This window comes from Leucopleurus acutus, assembly GCF_964270905.1.
Source record: "Leucopleurus acutus genome assembly, chromosome: 4".
Lineage (NCBI taxonomy): Eukaryota > Metazoa > Chordata > Mammalia > Artiodactyla > Delphinidae > Leucopleurus > Leucopleurus acutus.
Window position 1 is genome coordinate 47,724,708 of NC_139146.1, and position 23,656 is coordinate 47,748,363.

General features: G+C 40.4%; 1 protein-coding gene across 6 annotated transcripts in view; it reads right to left on the bottom strand.

The window, feature by feature from the left end:
• Positions 1–23,656, bottom strand: part of KCNIP4 (potassium voltage-gated channel interacting protein 4) — a gene marked incomplete at both ends in the record, with an annotated part of 1,207,446 nt that overhangs the window by 110,359 nt on the left and 1,073,431 nt on the right. For 4 of the 6 annotated variants that reach the window (XM_082837584.1, XM_082837583.1, XM_082837582.1 and 1 more), the window contains one exon: positions 3,134–3,258. In XM_082837584.1, the coding sequence (XP_082693710.1) occupies positions 3,134–3,258 (125 nt within the window). The remainder of the gene's footprint in view (positions 1–3,133; positions 3,259–23,656) is intronic. The other 2 variants (XM_082837580.1, XM_082837579.1) reach the window with 1 other exon arrangement.

Consider the following 23,656-nt stretch of genomic DNA (forward strand, 5'->3'; position numbering starts at 1 on the left):
AATCACAACTAACTGCTGAACAATTATCGACTGGAACTCACCAAAAAAGATACTCCACATCCAAAGACAAAGGAGAAACTGCAATGAGACGGTAGGAGGGGCACAATCACAATAAAATCAAATCCCATAACCGCTGGGTGGGTGACTCACAAACTGGAGAACAATTATACCACAAAAGTCCACCCACTGGAGTGAAGGTTCTGAGCCCCACGTCAGGCTTCCCAACCTGGGGGACTGGCAATGGGAGGAGGAATTCCCAGAGAATCAGACTTTGAAGGCTAGTGGGATTTGATTGCAGGACTTCGACAGGACAGGGCAGGGGAAAACAGAGACTCCACTCTTGGAAGGCACACACAAAGTAGTGTGCACATCAGGACCAGGGAAAGGAGCAGTGACCCCATAGGAGACTGAACTAGACCTACCTCCTAGTGTTGGAGGGTCTCCTGCAGATGGGGGTGGCTGTGGCTCACTGCAGGGACAAGGACACTGGCAGCAGAAGTTCTGGGAAGTACTCCTTGGTGTGAGCCCCGACCCCCACCCCCAGGAGTCTGCCATTAGCCACACCAAAGAGCCGGTAGGCTCCAGTGCTGGGTTGCCTCAGGCCAAACAACCAACAGGGAGGGAACTCAGCCCCACCCACCAGCAGACAAGTAAATAAAAGTTTTACTGAGCTCTGCCCACCACAGTAACACCCAGCTCTACCCACCACAGGTCCCTCCCATCAGGAAGCTTGCACAAGCCTCTTAGATAGCTTCATCCACCAGAGGGCAGACAGCAGAAGCAAAAATAACTATAATTCTGCAGCCTGTGGAACGAAAACCACATTCACATAAAGACAGACAAAATGAAAAGGCAGAAGACTATGTACCAGATGAAAGAACAAGATAAAACCCCAGAAAAACAACTAAATGAAGTGGAAGTAGGCAACCTTCCAGAAAAAGAATTCAGAATAATGATAGTGAAGATGATCCAGGACCTCAGGAAAAAAATGGAGGCAAAGATCAAGAAGATACAAGAAATGTTTAACAAAGACCTAGAAGAATTAAAGAACAAACAAACAGAGATGAACAATACAATGACTGAAATGAAAAATACACTAGAAGGAATCAATAGCAGAATAACTGAGGCAGAAGAACGGATAAGTGACCTGGAAGACAGAATGGTGGAATTCACTGCTGTGGAACAGAATAAAGAGAAAAGAATGAAAAGAAATGAGGACAGCCTAAGAGACCTCTGGGACAACATTAATTGCACCAACATTCTAATTACAGGTGTCCCAGAAGGAGAAGAAAGAGAGAAAGGACCCGAGAACATATTTGAAGATATTATAGTCGAAAACTTCCCTAACATGGGAAAGGAAATAGTCACCCATGTCCAGGAAGTGCAGAGTCCCAGGCAGGATAAACCCAAGGAGAAACATACCAAGACACATAGTAATCAAATTGACAAAAATTAAAGACAAAGAAAAATTATTGAAAGCAACAAGGGAAAAACAACAAATAACGTACAAGGGAACTCCCATAAGTTTAACAGCTGATTTCTTAGCAGAAACTTTACAAGCCAGAAGGAAGTGGCACGAAATATTTAAAGTGACGAAAGGGAAGAACCTACAACCAAGATTACTCTACCCGGCAAGGATCTCAGACTGGGGCACGAACCCGTGTCCCCTGCATCGGCAGGCGGACTCTCAACCACTGAGCCACCAGGGAAGCCCATGACTAAGAATTCTTGAGCCTAATTTTCAAAGTCCCTTTCTCTTTAGGTCTGTTTATTTGTATGTGTCATCTTGATAGATTACACATCTTGATGTGTAATATGAGTCCTACCTGTGTGGGGTAAGCAGCCATCTCCATTATATCGCCTTCCTCCCCACCCAGTCCACCCCCACAAATGCCTGGGTGTCAGAAGAGGACCAGGCTTCAGAAGAGCAATGGAAGGAAACATTTAGGTAGCCCAGGCAGGGAGAGCAGTGAAGAGCAGAAATGGGGTGGAGAGAGACCCCATGGAGTCAGAGAGGTGGTGGAACTTTGTGTGTAATATGCATGTTGGGACCTTATAAAAATATTCTGAAAAGGCAACTAGCATTACAAATTCTGTAAGTAAATTTTTGTGTGGATACCGTAGAAGAGGCAGTTTTTCATCTTCATGAGGTTGGACAGAGATAGCATTGAGGTGGACAGATTTCAAGAGGATGGAATTAGCAGAAATCTTTGGACTCTATACATTCCTATAGACCATGGAATGGAGGCTGTTAGGGGCTGGATTTGAGGAGGAATTGAAGCAATTCACTAGGATCTCAAGGGACACCTGTAGCATATGTAACTATGGTTTACATATGTGTAAGAACATAACACATCTTGGGCTGTGTATGCCACTTAATATACGACCATTTAATACTTTTAAGGATGAATTACTTTCAAATAAATTCACGAGGGCAAGTGTTCTCTGCCTATTCAGACCATTAGCTCCTTGAGGACAGAAGCTGGCTTTCGAATACCCTGCAGTATCTAGCTTAATCCTGAGCATATACCAAGGCATCACTAAGAGTGTATGCCTGACAGATTGCCCAGCCCACTCCTTGTCTCTCACTGTCACCCTCTGGTGTGCAAGGACTGTCACTCTTCTTGACGATGATTCACTCAGGAAGGAGCATGATAGGTGCTCCTGGATCACAGGGAACCGAAAGGAGGGACTACCTACAGATACCTGTTGTTCAGAGTCATGGGTAACATGCTCTTTTAGAAATTATTAAACTTATCATGACTTCTCTGCAATGCTAGGAGTGGAGTTCCTTGATAGGCTCCAATCAAGAGTCAATTTGTCCTATAGACAATTAGAGCTTATTGAAATGATGTCGATATAACCAAAAAGGAAAAAAAAAAGTCCCAACTGGAAATTGAATAAAGTACACCTTTCTTCTATACTCATCCTTGTTTGATTGGACAAGCAACGGTGTACCAAAGTGAACCAAAGCCCAAATGGATATCAACGATTTTCATATCTAGGAAAGATCTCTAAGAAGTGTACATAGGATGGGGCTCTCACAGAACTGCACACTTTCCCTTTTTCCCTCTCGTTTCTCCGTGCTCCTCTGAGAACTGTGTGAAGGTAAAGTCGAAAAGAAAGTTCTTACATTCTTAAATCCTCTGTATAGAATCTGGAGCTCCTTCTTGGTAAATTTGCTCTGGGCTTCCAGAAGCTCAAGAGCCTCAGGCCGATGCCTGACGGTGGCCATCTCCAGTTCATCTTCCACGCTGTCTGTGGAGGAAAACCAAAGTCTTAAGAACGGTCACTGCTCACCAATGTGTATACACAGCAACATAGGAAAATGGAATGAAATGTTTACTGCATGTCTGATTTTTCCAGAGGAAGGGTTCTCACGCTGCTAATAACAGTCTTTACATTTCCCAGAGTATACAGTATTCAGCTAATTCTACGTAATATTTTTTCAAACTTTCTAGTCATCAGACACCACACTATGAACATTTTTACAGTACATTTTGAAAAGTGTAAAAATCATGGAAAATTTTAACACTTCAAATGTGTGTATATATCAAGCACTAGTTATAAAAATGGAATTTTAATTTGATAGCAGTCTGTACCACCCTTGTATCATGCAACTGTGAGATAGGACTCCGCTAAATACACTCTGAAGATTCCATTAAAATCAAATATTTTGCCTGGGGCTACAAATAAAGCAGAGAGATCAGGTGCTGAAATGAGTAAAGTACTCAGCTGCCAGTTTGACTAGCATAAACCCAGTCTTCATAGGTGCACACTGGATGGACTGGAGTCCAGGGAACTTCTGGCTACACCCTACTTTGCAGCCAAGGGAATCCATAGCTACGGATAAATGCTGAAATATTATACTTTGCTTCGTGAATTATATTTACACTGTAATTTCTCAGAGATGCTCTACACAAAAAAAGACTTTTGTATCCATGTAAATTTGGTAAATTCTGTTAAGTTTAATGTAGTTTGGGAGCAAAACACTGGAATATGAAGGTTTTGAGAGGATTTGCAACAAAGAATTCTGTTTAACTTTGTTTAACCCATTGACCCCAAATGGCATTTGTCCACTGAACTCTTTTTCCCCACAAGTAACCTCTGCTAACATCTTCATCTGTGCCCTAGGGTCCTGTAGAATGCAAGTCGGGAGGTATTGGGATATATTAGGATCTGGGTGCCCAGGTCTCAAAGTATAGCATCCTTAAGTAACTTCAGCTGCTTTGCAGTGGGGCCCAATGGAGACCTAAGAGATTCTTCCTGCCATGGTCCAGTCCACACCTCAGCTAAGGAACTCCTCACATCCAGGGCCAGTACTGAAGCCATGGCTTCTCTCCATTATATCCCTTACTCTTAGCTACAGATTCCCAACTCAGACAGCTGAGGCTCAGAACATCTTCTCATCAACTGGTCTCAGGGCCACACACTCCTGATTCCATGGCTCATGTGTTAGTTGGAAATTTAGACATTTTTGACTACAAAAGTCCCATAATTTTTGATAATTAATGATGCTGCCTCTCATTAACATCTGTGCCTACTGACTGCCCTGACACTCTGACGTTAGTGAGGGGCCAGAGCTCTCACTTATCAGGGAAAAGAAAGTCAGTGGAACCCTAATCTTGGTGTGTCTTAATTACTGCCCTCAAGCAGTTTACAGAAGACCACTCATGGCAATGAAATAAATACTTGGAAAGGTTGTGTTTGTCAAAGTGAGGGAGAGGAGATAAAAGCAAATATTTGTTTTGTACTTTTCATATTATAATAGTTTATTTTGGAAAAATGATATGAAAAAGCTGCAGAATAGTGATGGGGGGATAAGAATAATAAAAGTCTATGAAAAGATGGGCAGGCCAAGAATAAAGTCTGAGCTGACAAGGATAAAATTGATGAGGAACTAAGTGCAGTGTGTACCTAAAGAATTTGCACAGGGCTAAAAGTAGCTGAGAAAAGGCAGCTAGGCATTAACAAACTGACCTCAGGCTGGGTTTTATGGGGAAAATTTTAAAAGCTAAAATGGGGTTTTTTCAATTTGCTTTTTTGTTCTCTGGATTGGATGGGTTGATTCTACTCTGGGTCCTGAGCTTGAGAGGATGTAGGAAGATGGTCCTCCATAAAATTTCTGTTGATCCAGTGCATTGGACTGTGTTGAAGTTATTGCAGTTGTCAATGCAGAAATACATGCCACGGAATAGACCTAATATAAATAGACAATAACAGATGGAAAGACTCTGCTTTCTTGAAAATGTCTTGGTGAAAGCATCTTTTGAATCATTTACAGTATAATTTCCTCAACTTAAAACATTCCTCTTGGGCTTCCCTGGTGGCGCAGTGGTTGAGAGTCCACCTGCCGATGCAGGGGACACGGGTTCGTGCCCCGGTCTGGGAAGATCCCACATGTCGTGGAGTGCCTGCGCCCGTGATACATGGCCGCTGAGCCTGCACGTCTGGAGCCTGTTGCTCCGCAACGGGAGAGGCCACACAGTGAGAGGCTCGCGTACCGCAAAAAGAAAAACAAAACAAAACAAAACAAAACAAAACAAAAAATATTCCTCTTTCATTTTTCCTCCAATTGAAATACATATATCTTTTATAATCCCATTTAAATATTACTGCCTTCTTTCTGAAGGCTTTCCAATTATTCCACCATGCAATATTCCACAATCCAACTCTGGGTCCCTGGTCCCTGGTCAGAGTTCTCACATCTTACCTACCTCTCATATAGCATGTAAAACACTAATTACATTTATGATCTGTTCATGTCTGTCTTCTTCATTGTGCGTGCCATGAGGACAGGAGCAATGTCTTAACAGATCTGTATATCCTCTGGACCTAACATAGAGTCTAATACCCCAGAGTTCCTCAAAAATTATTTGGGGGACGGATGAATAAGTGAAACAATTAACAAATGATGTTGCCGCTGAAGTTTCAATCCCCTTGGAGCCCCTTGAACCTTATCTGCCCTCTAGAAAATTATTTCTCAAACTGGGGTTTGTGGACAGTTGGTGGACCTTGAATGCTTTCTCTGGAATCACAGTATTCTCTATGCATTGTTCTGAGAAACACAGCATGAGCAAAAGGAGAGGAAATTTTAATCAGATTATCTGAGCAATCTTTCAATCATAGTATAACCTCCTCTAAACCTAATGACCTTTCCACTGGAAAGAAACAAAATAGCACATTAACTTCTCAGCCTTTGTAACAACAGAGCAGTCAAAACCACACTATCAACAAGGTTTCTTCCTCCCGCTGGCTCAGGCTTGCAGATGATGAGACTGAGACAAAAGAACCAGGGCTGAAGGGTCAGCGTGATTGAGTTAAGCATGTGTGGTAGGACGAGCATCACGTTCAGTATTCAAAGCACCACACTTGAAGAGTCTGCCTGCAGACTCTTTGTTTTCCTAGCTGACTGATACCTTACTTCTTAGTGACTCCTACCTGCCAAAGGGCTGTTTCTATTTCTAGAAGGCTGACAAGCTCTAAAAACACACCTGAAATCATCCCCGATCACCAGCATATGATAAGTTATAAAAGCAACATCACCTAACCCAATCAAGATGCTGATGTGGGAGGCAAGCTCTGTGGAGAGCACAGCACGATTCCACATAGGACTGGGAACTTCACAGTGTGACTCAGCCACCATTTAAAAGCATGCACTCTGGGGGGTTTTTAATAGAGTGCTTAACATTTATTAAGTTCGTTATATGCCAAGAGATGGGCTAGGTGCTCTATTGATATCGTTCTAATCCTCACAATAACTCCGCAATGAGGCAGAATTATCCATTTGTTTACATATGGGGAATCTGAGTCTCACATTGGTGAAGAAATGAGTGACCAGGTGTTACACAGGAGAAAAGACAGAGGCAGAATTTATACCCAAGTCTTTGATGCCGAACCTTATGTTTTTTCTACTTTGCCAAACTCTCTCTCAATATTGACAGAAATAACAATGATAAAAATAATATTTTTCTCTCCTCTCCTGCACTGTCAAATGTCTCAGAAAAGTTGACTGTATCCACTGGGTCCATTTCCTACCTCCTGTTCTCTTTTTAATCTACTGCAGTCTGACTTCTGGCCTTGTTATGGGTTGAATTATGCCCCCCTAAAATTTGTATGTTGAAGGCGTAACCTCCAATATGACTGGATTTGGAGATGTGACCTTTAAGAAGATAATTAAAGTTCAATGAAGTCATAACGGTGGGACCCTAATGTAATACAAATGGTGTCTTTATAAGAAGAGAGAGAGACGCCAGGGATACACAGGCACAGAGGAAAGGCCGTGTGAGGACACAGCAAGAAGGCAGCCACCTGCAAACCAGGGAGGGAGGCCTCAGGAGAAACCAACGCAGCTGGCATCTTGATTTTAGACTTCCAGCCTCCAGAACTGTGAGAAACAAATTTCTGTTGTTTAAACCACCCAGTCGGTGGCATTTTGTCATGGCAGCCCGAGCTGACTAATATATGCACCTATATTCAAAAGACATACAACTCCAGTAAAAACAGGTCTTGCTGTTCACAGTGAGCCCAGTGAGCACTGGGTAGTCTAGCCAATCATATCATTTAATCTTTATAGCATCCTATCACTCCAATTTTATAGATGAGAAGACTGAGGCTTGGAGAGAGAGTCTAAGTAAATTGTTCAAGTTCAGATGACTAGTTAGTAATGAAGCAGACAGCTGTCTCTAGCACCCTAAAGTCCAACTTTTTATTTTAATTTTTAAAAATTTTAATTTTACTGGAGTATAGTTGATTTACAACGTTGTGTTAGTTTCAGGTGTACAGCAAAATGATTCAGTTATACATATACATATATTCATTCTTTTTAAAATTCTTTTCTCTTATAGGTTATCACAGAATACTGAGTAGAGTTCCTTGTGCTATACAGTATGTCCTTGTTGGTTATCTATCTTATATATAGTAGTGTGTGTATGTTCATCCTAAGCTTCTGATTTATCCCTCCCCGCCACGTTTCCCCTTTGGTAACCACAAGTTTGTTTTAGACATCTGTAAGTCTGTTTCTGTTTTGTAAATAAATTCATCTGTATCATTTTTTAAAAATTAGATTCCTAAACTACAATGAGGTATCACCTCACACCAGTCAGAATGGCCATTATAAAAAGTCCACAAACGATAAATGCTGGAGAGGGTGTGGAGAAAAGGCAACTGTCCTAAACTGTTGGTGGGAATGTAAATTGGTACAGCCACTATGGAGAACACTATGGAGGTTCCTTAATAAACTAAAAATAGAACTACCATATGACACAGCAATCCCACTACTGGGCATATATCCAGAGAAAACCGAAAAGATACATGCACCCCAATGTTCACTGCAGCACTATTTACAATAGCCAAGACATGGAAGCAACCTAAATGTCTATCGACAGGGGAATGGATAAAGAAAACGTGGTACATATATACAAGGGAACCTCCATACTGTTCTCCATAGTGGATTAAAGTCAGAACCAGGTGGCACTCTGGTCTGTTGAATCATCTCCAGGTTTCTGCCAAGGTACAACTATGTAGGCGTCTTCTTATTGGAATAAGATTGCTAATTCCAATGTTGCTTTTGCATCCTGAGACAAACTGCCTACAACTAGTATGCAGTATTCATGTATCTTCTAACAGATTTATTTTTAATCAGATGACAAATTCCCAAACCCAGACAACCTTGAGCTTTCCTGACTGTCTCTTTTTGTTCTTTGTTACTTAGATTTCAGTCTCTCAGGGCCAAGGATGTCCTATGTCTGAGTTAACAGTCCCCTCAGGCCATGACACATTTGGGCTAGAAATTGGAATTCAAATCCCCTGGGAGCAACAGTATGAGTTTTAATAACAGACCTCTTTTTCTCATGTCTCACAACTTCTCTTAAAATACAGTGGAAGCCTATTGCAGCCCAAGTCATAATTATGGAAATTTGACTCTATCTGAGGTCAAACCATATCCCCCAGAACATCTTGCTTTACAAATATGAGTGTGAGGCCTGCCTTCCTAAGACACACATTTGTAAACAAGGATTGTAATGTTAAAGTAAAACTGTTTATGAAGAATAATGTCACTCCTTCCAAGAAGCTGGTTCAGAGATGAGCCCTTGCCTTATCGTAGCAGGGAACATTGTAAGACTGTTGCCACATTCTTCTACCTGGGACCTGCCAGACTACTGGATAGCCCAGCCCAACAGCATCTGATTTGGCAGAATAAAATTGCTCAATTAAAAAAATGTGAAATCAATTAATCACTACTTGAAGAATCCCAATCATAGTGGGTCTATCTACAAGAGGTCTATTTCTTAGTACAGGATAACTCTTCTTTAAAAAACGTATGCATGGGCTTCCCTGGTGGCGCAGTAGTTGAGAGTCCGCCTGCCCATGCAGGGGACAAGGGTTCGTGCCCCGGTCTGGGAGGATCCCACATGCCGCGGAGCGGCTGGGCCCGTGAGCCATGGCCGCTGGGCCTGTGCGTCCGGAGCCTGTGCTCCGCAACGGGAGAGGCCACAATGGTGAGAGGCCCGCGTACCACAAACAAACAAAAAACAAAACAAAAATGTATCTATTTTCATTGTAAAAAATCATAAAAACTATAACTTTAAAATTCTATTTGAGCTGAGATTGTCTAGCAAAAATTCAGCTGGCTTGACTTATATTGCTTTATCTCATTTATAAAAATACCCTCTGAGTCTTTACTCCCAATGTTTACCCTTTATTAGATTGGTTTCATAGTGACTTGACATGTACGGCAATAACATCACAGAGAGGATGATTACATCTAATGACACATATTATTAAATATTTAGAAGTTTAGTCCAGTGACAGGATTTGGAAGAGGCTTTGACTAATTTTGCTCCACGTTTTGACTTTCCACTAAAAGATGCTGGAAGATTCTTGACTATAGCTTTGGAAACTACTCCTAAGAACTTCCGGAATAAGGAGGAGATGCTATTGCCTGTTTAATATTCAAGTCTGATACACTGAGACAAAGATACTGCCTGGGAGAAATTTCCAAAGCTATTGTTCATGACACCTAAGTAAATTCTCTCTTTCCTTTCTTTCTCCTGTAAAGGCATCGGTAAGATGCCATATACCTTGAGCACTCCATTCCTTAGTTCCACCCTTCCCAATGCTCAAAGGGTTGGAATTATAATCAGCTGAGGAAAGTGATTTTCAAGAGTTAAGGAATTTGCTCAAGTTTACACAGCTACACAGTTGATAGCAGGGGAGCTCGGATCTGACACCAACTTGTCTTTTTGTTTTATCATTTGGCTTCTCTGGGTGGAGAGTTCAAACCTGAGCCAGAACCTGAGGAAAATTTTTACATTTTGCCAACTTTAAATGCTTAATCTCAGGAATGTGAAGGCCTGGGAGCCCTCTTGACTCTTCCTGTCAAGAGCTGTTTTCGGGAGCACAAGAAGAGTATATGAGTGATTAACTCCAAGCTAATCACGCACAGCCCATGAACAGAAAGCCATACACCTATCCGAAGCACTGCGGGAGTCTTAGCACTTCCCAGACCACTGTGAAAAATGAGTACCCACAAGTTGTTGTTAGTCGGACATGTGTTTCCTCAACTCTGGACCTGAAAGTACATTAGGGCCCCCAAAGCCCTTTATAATTCGTACCTTATCCTATTTACTATTCATATATCAAATGGAAAATGAAAAGTACTTTGAAAATGGCCAGCTGTTTTGAATGTCTTCTGTTAGAGGTGTTTGTTGGCAATGACATTGCAGTTTCCATTCCAGGAGAATTTGAACTGCTTTGCAATTTCGTGATTGAATTCAATCACTTATAAAATGTAACTGCTCAAAGGGAAATTGATGGAGCTATTTCTCACAACACTTATGAATGGATTGTCTCTACCTTATTTATAAACATAAGTAACTCTTCACATAAGCTTAGGTTTTAAAATATAATCGCCTTATTGGAATACTTGCTATTAGCATGAACCATATTATTACTGCAACCATTCATGAATAGCCCCTTACGATAGGAGCTATTATTTCATAGGTGGTAGGGTCTAACTGGCTTTTTGGTAAATGGGGGAAATAAAAATTATGTTGCCAGTCATACACAGAGAGAAAATCTACAACAGAAATGCTGAGGTTGGGGGAGAAGGAACAAGAAGTGTGACTGAACTTTCACTTAAAGGCAGACCAAAAAGATGGATATTTTAGTCAGGAAAGTCAACAACTGATATGGACTCTGATCAAAGAGAAAATTTTAAACATAGTGAAACATGGAGAGAGACGAAGAAAGCCCACAATAGTTCACGAAATTAAAAATGCCCTAACAAGAGTTTCTCTTGAAACTTGATAGACTTTCTCCTGTTTGTCCTAAAAATCTAATAATAATAGCAAACCACTTTTTACAGCATTTGTTCTATGCAAGAACAAATACATTTACATACATTAACTCATAAACTCCCCATCAGCATACTCTGCGTGCTATATTCTGTTTTATAGATGAAGACACTGGCACAGAGAGATTAAATAACTTGCCCATGGTCACAAAGAAGAAAAGCCAGGGTATGAACTCTGGAAAGACTGGTTCCAGGGTTTATGTAATTAACTATTCTGCTGTTCTATCTCCCATAGAAAATGAGGGAGGATGATGCCCTACTTATCTACAAATGACACGCCCAACCAAGAATCAGAAAGTTAGTAGCAAAAGGGCTTTAAGCAGAGGATAGAGTTAGAATTGAAAGTGGCCTTTAATCCAGCCCCTTAACTTTATAAATGCACATTTAAATACAGAGTCTTAAATTTAGTGGTTGTAAGTCAAAAGCTATTGGGCACATCAGTGGCAGAACTGGGCCTTGATTCCTAGGGCAGCACTTTGCCAAATGCCTGTTGCAATGTCCTGTCACAATCAATAAGCAGACCCATCCTCACTTCATTCATATTTTAATAAGCTTCTGACCCCACCTCAGGAGCAGGTGGGGATGCTGAAGGAGGGCCACCAACTAGAAGCAGTCCCTGAGTCACATAACAATACCTGACATCTGATGGCTGGCTCTTTGTAGTAAGCAAAGTTATTTTCCCTTTCGTTACTATAGCTAAACATCATGATTACTCTGTGTACAGGTAACGTCACCCTGTTTTTATAGATGAGGAAATCACTGTTGGAAGGAATGTTATAACTCAGCTATAGAGTCAGGACTTAAACCCAAGTTTACTAACTGTAAAGTCTAGAAGTGACAGCTGATTACCTGAGAACAACAGAAGGGACATAAAGTTGAAAAGGAGCTTGAGCATATTACAGCAAATAATAATAACAATAAAAGAATCAGGGCGCAAATTCTGATCTTTAATAGTTAGGAAAAAAGCTGTCTTCATTTTATGCCATTTCAGAAGGTAGGCTGCAGGTGATACGTTTCTAAAAGATTCTTAATTAAACATGTTACATTTATAACATCTTACATGTTATATTAATTACATCTTACATAAACATGTTACATTTATAACATCTACTGTAAAGGAATAAACATTTGGAAATTTTATTTATGCAAAATATAATGCCCGATTCATAAGATGTTACGGTGTTGTGTGTTGCTTTGGTAGAGGGTATATAAAAGGGATTCGTTATCCTGGGAGTTAAAAACAATTTGCGTCAGTTTAGAGATAAATTTTTGGTGATATATTAGGGAAATGTTTTCAAGCTAATATCAGTGATGGCAGTAATATTCTGCCACAAAACATTTATCCATCATGGCCATGTTTAAAACAGAGTACTAGGAAAACTGAGCAGTGATCTAGGTTTTGTTATGTTTCTCCTAGGTTTAAGCTAGTTTCTTAGTTCAGAGAAAGTTAGACTGTGTAGTCCAAATGTCAGCTGGACATTTATTGTGTGACTAGGATAAGTTAGTAAAACCTTCCATGCCTGAGTGCTCCCATATGTTCAATGCCATAGAAATGAGCATAAAACTGTACCCAGTATTGTAGCATAGAGTGATTAAATAAGAAGATACATGTACCTGGCACATAGTAAATGCTCAATCACAGTGTTATTGTTATTATTTGTATTAGTATTAGCATTAATTACAGTAACATCTGGTGTCACCCTTCACATGATAAAGCAGAATGGTGCCTGGAACTCCTCATTCTAGGAAATTATTCAGTAGCTCTAGATTTTTGTTTTTTGCTGGGTCTGTTTCTCAATTCTGACACTGGAAAATGAGTTTGACCTCTCCAAGCTTCCATTTAAAAATTTCTAACTAAGGATAAAATTTGTTTCAATCTCATAAAATTGTTTTGAGAGATTGCTTCAATTACTTACTGACATACAATATTGATATATTGTATCAATCTAACAACTGATCAATATATTGATACAGTATTGATCAGTAAAGGACCACAATTATGATTACAAATAGTTATTGCATACTTCCTAGTGAGGCTTTGTTCTAGAACCTTCAGGAGTGAAGGTTCTGTTACTACACTTCTTGAGTGTGAATCCCTTTTCTGACTCTTGTTAACTGTATGACCTTGGGCACAGTGCTTAGTCAGTCTATGCCTCAGTTTCTTCATCCATGAAAGGGGCATAAAAATAGGACTCGACAAAGAACTGTCAAGAGGTTGAAATGAAATAATGTGTTAAAAGCGTGTAAAAATAGAGCCTGGCACGTAGTGTTTAAAATATTATTATCATTTAGTTATTTAAAAGTCCTTCAGGGTGAGTATTATTTTGCCCATTTTAGATGGCTAAACTGAGGTACAAGGCAGTTGAAAAAGGGTAATTCCATCAGTTGTCAAAGCCCTTGCCCTAAAAATTGCACTCAGTTGTTTCTTTTTGCAGAGACTCAATGCTGACCAATTATTGTTCATGGGATCCACTGAAACCACAGCTCCCTTTGGAACCTTTTATACTCTTCTGTTTGGTGTTGACACGAGAATAAGGACCATTTTTTTGGAATGAAATTCGAGGCAATAGCGTAGCTTTATTGCCTGTCATTTCCTCCCACACACCTTATGATCTAATATCTGGGACAATTCTCTATTCTCTGAACAAAGCCTGCATTGTCAACTTAAATCCTTCTGCTTACACTATCTCCTCCACATGGATCTGCTTTTCTTCCTCATCAACCTCTCTCTTTTCTCTTTAAGGCTCATCTCAATGGGTTTCACGGTGGAGAGGCCTCCTGAAACTTCTATGCAGCATGTATACTGTCTGTTGTCCGCTTTGATTGAGTTGTACATCATTGACCTGCTTGAATATTGAGAGACATGGGCTTGAGTCTCAGCTCTGCTGCTTCGTAGCTATGGAATTTGGGGTGAGTCACTTAAAATCTCAAATCCTCAGTCTCCTCATCTGTAAAATGCAGATAATAATAGCACTAACAAAAACACTGAAGATTAAGTGGAATAATGTATGGATTTTGCAAAGTGTATGGTGTGTGATAAAAATCCACATGCATGCTTTCTGCTATGATGATGATGATTTTGCCATTGACCCCTCTAACATCTGCTCATCTAAAGCATTAGCTAATTTTACAGTGTCATTGAGATGAATCAAATATGATTTATATTACCTTCAGGAGCACTCACTGGACAATATATCTACCTCCAAGCATATTCAGAGAACACTGCAAGGTAATAGTTGGAACTGTTGTTCTACCCAAGGTCTCAAATGAGAGTGTTTTGCAAAGAGGTGAATAAGGTTTCCCCTGTCAGTACATCTCCAGAACTTGTTTTTCTGCTTTTTGTTTTTTTTTTCTGAAAGCTTGCAAGCAAAGAGAGGTCAGTGTTTCTGTAAAACAAACTTTGCCCATCACACTTGCTGCTCTGTATCCCCTGGCAAGAAGGCAATTTGAAACTAAGAAAGTTAAGCTTTAACCTTGCAATCTAAGCAGATAACATAGCCGTGGTCTATATTTTATAGACCTGGTGGAGTGTAAAATTGAGTCCGCTTGAAGTGTTAGGCTCCCATTTTAGTGTCTTAAAGAAACCAGCAGAAGCCAACATTGCCTGGACTCGTGTTTAGCCCAAATATTACTTCTGGGTCAACGCAAATGGAAAATAGGTATTTATGACTCCTATTAGAAACTGCATGAGGGACCGATCATGAAATCATTCATTAAGAAAGACAAAAAGAGAAGATTTTTGTTTATCTAAACTTTTATGTAACTTCTTATAAGTAGTCATCACTCTACCTCTTCTGTTCCAAATGAACAGTAAGGAAAATAGTGGAAAAATCAAGTGGGAAGCAAAAGACTTCATCATATAGGTAACTTGACAAAAATACATCAATCAACAATAAAGCTTTATTCAAGCATGGCTTGTGTTCTTCAGACACTTTAAGCCAATGTGTCTAAAATAAACCTGTCATCATCTTTTCTTAACCCACTTTCATGATCTTCTCTGTTTCTTATCTTGCTTACTGTCACCATTATTCTTTTGGCAGAACTGTGTTGTCCTTTTGCTATTTTTCACTTCATACCACCAACTGTTTCCCAGTGTTTGCAGTTACACTTTCACCATGTGTTTCAAATCCATCCTTTCCCTCCTACCACTGTTACTTTATATGTAGGGCTTTTTCCCCTCCTGTAGATCTAGTGGTGAAGACCTTAAGCTCTGGCATCACTCTGTCCAAGGTCAAATCCTTGCTTTGACACTTGGTAATCGTGAGATCTTGGGTTAGTGATTTAATTTCTTTGTTTAGTTCTCTCATCTAAGTGGGGATTATAATTGTGCTTTCCTCATAGGTTTGTAGGACATACTTACAATACTTGTTCAGGCTTAGAATCGTGCTGTGCCCAGTAAGAGTTAGCTGTTTATATTATTTCTTGCATACGATTTTTAAGCAGTTTTCCAACTGATCTTCCTGTTTTCTTTTTTCTCTTCCCTCAACAATTTACCTGTTTTCTGATTTATTTTTGTGTCATTTTCTCACTCCAAGGTTTGGTTGGCTCCTTGATTCAGAAACTAATACCCAACTAGCTCTTGGTGACAGTTTTGAGAACTTGTCTCTGTCTTGCCTTCAAATGATGCTTATCCTTTGCTACTCTTTTCTCTGATTTCAAGTTCACCAGCAACCCTTCTAAAGTTGGATTTGTGTCCAGCTCCTTTGACTATTGGCTGGCTTTAGCCACCTTACAACCTTTTCCAGGCAAAGAATCATGCCCCATCATGATCTAGCAGTCCCACTTCTGGGTGTATATCCAAAGGAAATGAAAACAGGATCTCAAAGAGATACTAGCACTCCCATGTTCAATGCAGCACTATTCACAATAGCCAACACATGGAAACAGCTTAAGGGTCCATCAATGGATGAATGGATAAAGAAGATGTGGTATCTATACTCAATGAAATATTCTTCAGCCATGAGAGAAAAGGAAATCCTGCCATTTGTGACAATATGGATGGACTTTGAGGGCATTATGCCGAGTGAAATGAGCCAGGCAGAGACAAACACTGCGTGGTACCACTAACATATGGAATATTTGAAAAAGTCAAACTCATAGAAACAGGAAAACGGTGGTTGCCAGGGTCTGGGGATGGGGAAAATAGGGAGAGGTTGGTAAAAAGATACAGACTTTCAGCTATAAGCTGAATAAGGTCTGAGGATCTAATGTAAAACATGTTGATTATGGTTGATAACACTGTATTGTATAATTGAAATTTTCTGAGAAAGTAAAACTTATTCTCACCAAAAAGAAGATAAATGTGTAAGGTGATGGATGTGCTGATTAATTAAATGGAGGGAACCCTCTCGCAACATATGTGAATATCAAATCACTATGATGTACACTTTAAGTATCTTGCAGTTTTAGATGTTCAATTATAACTCAATCAAGCTGAAATTTAAAAGAAATAAATAAAAAACTTGGCTGACTCACAATTTCCTCCCTTTACTGCAGAGTGAAGTCCAGCCTTGGGTTGGCTGTAAGGAACTTCAAACTCTGGTCCCAGCTCACCTTTTCTGGCTGCCTCTCTTCCCTATTTCTCATTCTTCTGACTATCTTACCCTTGATCTTTTCAATACTAGAATTTTCCTCTTGCTTTTTCTCCCTCCAGTGAAATAGTTCTTCTCCAAAGAGCGCTGCTGAAATACCACCTCTTTGCGAAATGCACCTGGGGGAGATTCAGTCCCATCTCTGTGTGTGTAGCCGTCATGATCATCACAGGTAGTGGCAGAATAACAGTATTAACAGCCAGCATTTATTTTGACCACTTAACTAGCCAGTCACTGTTGTAAACACTTCACGTGCTCATTTAATCTTTTGATCAAATGTGTAATATTTACTATTATTACCTCCACCTTGAAGATGGGAATATGAAACTCAGAAAGGGTAAGCAACTTACTTAAGATTTCTATAGCGAGTCAGTCATGGAACCAAGATTTTAACCAAATAAGTTGGTCCCAGTGGTATCACTCTTAACTTCTTGACTCTAATACCTCCCTAGTATTGCCTCTCACAGCATTTTAATTGTATTCATTGCATCTGAATGATTTTTATACATGTTTGTTTATTTCCGTATAATGTCAGCCTTCAGACAGGGATTTAGAGTGTTCCCCTGTTCCTGGCACTATTACTTTTCAAATAGTTAGTGCTCCATAAATGTCTGTCACATCGAAATGAAATTTACTAAACCTGACAACAGGAAACAGCTGCCCTGGGACTCCCGCCTCCAGCTTTCCTGTACTAAGACTCATTCATGATTTAATGAAGACTCCCAGTTCATAAATGATGGACCAGAAAAAAGAATGCAGGGACTTCCCTGGTGGCACAGTGGTTAAGAATCTGCCTGCCAATGCAGGGGACATGGGTTCGATCCCTGGTCTGGGAAGATCCCACATCTGCAGAGCAACTAAGCCCCTGCGCCACAACTACTGAGCCTGTGCTCTAGAGCCCACGAGTCACAACTACTGGGCCCACGTGTCACAACTACTGAAGCCCGTGCGCCTAGAGCCTGTGCTCTGCAACAAGATAAGCCACAGCAATGAGAAGCCCGCGCACTGAAACAAAGAGTAGCCCCCGCTCGCCGCAACTAGAGAAATCCCATGCACAGCATCGAAGACCCAATGCAGCCAAAAATAAATAAATAATAAAAATAAAAATGAAAGAAAAAAGAATGCATACCTTTCTATTTGTCACTAAATACCTATGTAACTTTGGACAAGCCACTTAATCTCTCCAGTTTTTAGTTTGTTAAATGGAGACTTTAACCCCTAGGATCTTTCATTCTCCCAGGAGAATGTGAATGAAATGTGAGGATGAAATGACACACTCAAGAGGAAGAATTCTAAGACTTGTAAAAGACCACGCAAAAGGAAGGGACAAACATTCTAATTACTATAAGTAAATGATGGTGCCAATTAATATTAAATCTGGGTTAAATGGAGTTTTTAACTTTTCCCACTTCCTGCTTCTCACGGGTAATGAAGTACCACGAAAGGAGGAAATTTCATGCTAGCTTAGAGACATCCACCATTAGTCACAGGTAGAAGTAAGAAATGTCATCTCACTGGCTCCCGCAGTGCAAGATATGGAAGGAGACTTGAAACACAATCTGTGCTTCTCATTTGTACATGGTGAGACTGAGGTCCAGAGCGGGGAAACAACTCATTCAGGAGGTTACCACATCTTTTTGGAAAATATGGGCTGCGTGAGGGTGTCCTATGTAGAGTAGATAATTGGAAAAAAAGACTGTCTTTGTTTTTTGTTTTCTTTTTTTTCACCCCTAAAACTGACCAAAACAATGAACATAACTAGATCTTTACCACTGGAGCTCCATTTCTGGAGTCAACCCCTCTCTCTTCCACCACACCCTTTACTGATGATGTGATTCAAGTGAGTTAATTAACCTCTCATCCCTCAGTTTCCTAGTCTGTAAAATTGAAATAGTGAAGTGTCCATCTTAAAGGAGTAATTTGAGGATATAATGAGTTAAACTGTGCAAAACTCTTAGAACTGTACCAACCACAGAGTAAGTGCTAGATGCTTGATAACTAAATAAAAACATCTGAGAATTTGAAAATAGCATTTCTGGAACTCATACATATGATGAAATTGAGGGACCATGCTTTCTACTTGCAAATTATGTTTATAAACCTTCACAGCTTATGCTTCTGTTCTTCCAAAGATTTTCCTCCCTACATGCCCAGGTCAGAGTTTTTAGCAAAGTCACCAAGGAGTTAGCATGAGATTAATTAATTGTTAGAAGGTTAAACTTCTTTTCCTGGAGGTTACTGTTGTATTTTTAATTGTTAGGATGTTGTCAGTTTGTCACTTTTTTTCTTTTGGCGGTACGCGGGCCTCTCACTGTTGTGGCCTCTCCCGTAGCAGAGCACAGGCTCCGGACGCGCAGGCTCAGCGGCCGTGGCTCACGGGCCCAGCCGCTCCGTGGCATGTGGGATCTTCCCGGACCGGGGCACGAACCCATGTCCCCTGCATCGGCAGGTGGACTCTCAACCACTGCGCCACCAGGGAAGCCCAGTTCGTCACTTTTTGAAAACAGATTCTCCAACAGTCAAATGCTGATGGTTTCTCTGCCAAAAAAGGCATCTAAAACTTTCCGCGATCAATACGCTACCAGGAAAAACAAAACACGCTGAAATGTTATGCTGTATTTGTTACCAAAGATCTGAAGTCAAGTTAGGAAATTATGTTTTGCAATTACACAAGGCAAAAGCTGATGGTGGGTTATCAGTTATGAGTAGTCTGGCCTCACAATAACCTTGTCACATTTGCCCTCTTCTGTCTGCTCAAACCAACAACAAAAACCCCTGGATGAAGTTTTAATTTAGTGAATCAATTCTTTTGATTGAATGTGGGCACTGAGATTGTATTGGGTAGAAGTTATTACGAAGTAAATTTAAATGAAAACGTGCATATAAATACACATATAGTCAAGTGTTCAATATTTTATCTTTTGCATTAGTTCCTGACTGTTACCTAGTAACCTTTTTATCACCATAATGTCCTTTGAATAAACAGGGAAATGATTACTTTAGAAAAAAGTAACTGAGGCACAGAGAGATAAAGTGAATGAGTTGGAATTATCCAATGAGGAGATACAACTACAGAACTGACATCATTTATTTTTCAAAGAAAAAGTATCTGTGTTCATGTAGAGTACAGTAGCTAGAGGTGTCTTTTTTTTTTTTAACTTAAGTACAGTTGAGCTACAACATCATTTTAGTTTCAGGTGTACTATAGAGTGACTTGATATTTTTATAGATTACATTCCATATAAGTTATTATAAAATATTGGCTATATTCCCTGTGTTGTACATTGCATCTTTGTATATTATTTATTTTAAACCTAGAGTTTGTATCTTTTAATCCCCTTCCCCTATCATGCCCTACCCCTCTCCCCATTGGTAACTACTAGTTTGTTCTCTGCATCTGTGTCTGCTTCTGTTTTGTTGTACATTTGTTTTAATGTTTAGATTCCACATATAAGTGAAAACATACAGTATTTTTCTTTCTCTGTCTCACTTATTTCACTAAGCATGATATCCTCCAAGTCCATCCTTGTGTTGCAGATGGCAAAATTTCATTCTTTTTTAACGGCTGAATAATATTCCTTTATATACATATATGTATCTATATAACATTACATATATATTATATATTACATTTTCTTTATCCATTCCTCTGTTGATGGGCACTGAGGTTGCTTCCATGCCTTGTTTATTGTAAATGGTGCTGCTATGAACACTGGGGTGCATATATCTTTTCGAATTAGAGTTTTAATTTACTTTGGATATACACCCAGGAGTGGAATTGGTGGATCATATGGTAGTTCTATTTTTAGTTTTTCAAGCCATTCATGAAATAGCTAGTTAGATTCATTAATTCTACAATTATCTACTCAATATCAACATACACCTATAAGCCAGTTGTCAGCCTCCAAGATGTCATGAAATGGGGAACAAATCTTACCAGAAGAGCAGTGTGACTCACTCTGAGAATTGCCACTGATTTTGTAGGTCCCCAACCCTAGCTTTCAAGATGTGGAATATCTGGAAAACATCTTCATGTGGCCTGTTGAGCCACCTTCAATCCTTCTACATTCTGCTGTGGGTCTAGGAGGCTGCCTCTATGAATAACGTTATCTGAACTCCCTGTCCTCTGGCTTCCCACTGGGCTCCCTGTTTGCTGGGGATTGGATTGATATTAGCTGCATTCCTCTTCCAAAGGCCAGAGTCCTCTTGCAAAGCCTCTGTGATAGAGCGATAGCTATGGCTTTTTTCATCTTCCAGTAACCATTGGTCTAAAAATGATAATGCTCACTCTCGCTAGCACTGGGTGCTTCAGCAGTCTCGCTGGGTCCAGAAACCCTGCCCACATCTTTGCAAATAGTCCCTTTATTAAACTCCCCTCCATTGCCCCAGTTAAGTGGGCTTTGTGTTTTCTGCCTGGACTCTGACTGATACCAAACCATAGAATTTCAGTGTTGGAAAGTACTGGACTAGGAGACAAGCTTCTCTTCCTGATTTTTTTTTTCTTTTTCTTTTCTTTTTTTTTTTGCGGTCCGCGGGCCTCTCACTGCTGCGGCCTCTCCCGTTGCAGAGCACAGGCTCCGGATGCGCAGGCTCAGCGGCCATGGCTCACGGGCCCAGCCGCTCCGCGGCATGTGGGATCTTCCCTGACCGGGGCACGAACCCGTGTCCCCTGCATCGGCAGACGGACCCTCAACCACTGCACCACCAGGGAAGCCCCTCTTCCTGATTTTTTTTAATAGCTCAGTGATTTTAAGCAAATTGGTTCCCTTATCTAGATCTCAGTTTCCTCACATATAAAATAAGCTATATTATCATACTAATAGGCTATTATTATTATAAAAATAGGCTATGTTACTTACAATGTTTAAAGTATGACGAACATATCCTTAGACAGTATCTGGTCCAATGGACCCTCCCATGTGCCAATCCCATGAAACTGCCCTTCACTCCCTCCTTGAATTTTTCCATTAAGGCTTCATCCACTGATGTGACTGTCTCATGCACTTATTCAATAAGTATATCTGTACCACTGGACTAAGGGGCTTTTGGGTTTTATTCCAACTTCTCAATTGTGTGATTCTGCACAAATCATTACCATCTTTTCACACCACGTTGTCTCAGCTGTGAAATGGGGACGTAAGGCCTAGCTTTCTGGAGGCAGAGGGCCAGACCTAATGCTTTCCCCTGTTTCTTAACAATTTTAAGATTTGCGATTTATATAATGAAAAAGAGCTACAATTATATGCCTAAAGGGGCTTCCGCAATCAATATCAGAGCTCAGTCTGATAAAGTGATGAAGACAGCAGGCTCTGGTGTTGGAGTCCCAGTTCTGTCAATACGAAAAGTTGTTTCACTTCTCTGTGCCTCAGTTTTCTCAGCCATTGTATGGGGAAAATAGTACATCTGCCTCAGAAGGTGGCTGGGAGTATCAACTGAGTTAATACTTGTCATATATGCATACTCATGACATTTCATTTACTAAGTACTTTGCATGAATCAACTTTTTAATCCCCACAGAAACCCATTTTTCTGATGATCACAATGGTCTTTTTCTGTACCATGAATAAACTATGCGACTTTTCTCCTTAGAACCTTTGCAGTTGCTGTTACCTCTTCCTTGGACCTCTCCAGACCCTCTCATGACCAGCCTCCTCTGGTTTTAGGGTCTCAAATGTCACCTCATCAATGAAGCAAAGTATCTCCTCTACCTGCATTCAGTTTCCATTATATTACCATAGGTTTACTGCCTTCATAATACTCATCAATTCCTGAGATTATCTTGGTTTTCATGTTTATCATCTCTCTTCCCATATAAGCTCCATGAAGGCAGTGAACTGATACATCCTATTTCCCACTAGAATCCAGTGCCTAAATCCAGTGCCTAGAACCGTGCCACATATAGTCCCTCAAAAATATTGTGGGATGAATGAGTCAATAAGGGAGCCAGCGTGCAGAGGATTTAAGTAAATAATTGCAGGCATTTTGTTTAGTAGGAGGCACAATAGGAATTCAAATGTATGAATGACACTAAACCCAGGCTGCCACCATTTGCCTTTTTCAGTAGTTCTTGGAAGAGGTAATAAGGATCTGCTTGACAGTCCTAGGACAAGAGATAGGAAGGGGAAGTTAATGTAAAAGATATTTCAGGGAGAAACTGACCAGAGTTTAGTGACCCGTAAGATGGTGGGGGGCAGGCAGAAAGCAGAGGAACGGTGGATGAATCTGACTTCAGCAACTGGGCAGCTAGTGATGCCAATGAATAAATGATGGTGATCAGGCCATCACATCTGGTGGAGGGTCTTGTCTGCGTCCTGGCTTGGGTGTTCAAAGAGCAGTGGGCAACTGGCCAGCTCAGGGGACAGGGGCAAAAATCTTAAACAGCTAATCCTTAACTCGTGGTCCAGGTGTCACCAGCCTCAGCTCTTATTCATTTCTCACTCTTGGTTGGGAGTTATTTGAGTCAGGGAGAAGACATTCTAAGTTCTAAATGAACTCTCACTAGATCACATCTATCACTTCTGATCAACGACTAGCCAGGCTGCCCCACGGCAGGCCATTGCGTGCACCTGTCACCTCCTTCCTAAAGCCTTGTTTGCTGTTCCCCAATATCTTTCCAAGGCAGTTGGACTTTTGTATTTGTCTGACAGTCTCCTCAAACATCAAAGTCAAGATGTGTGCTCTAACGTAAGAAGATCAGGGTTTATTATTT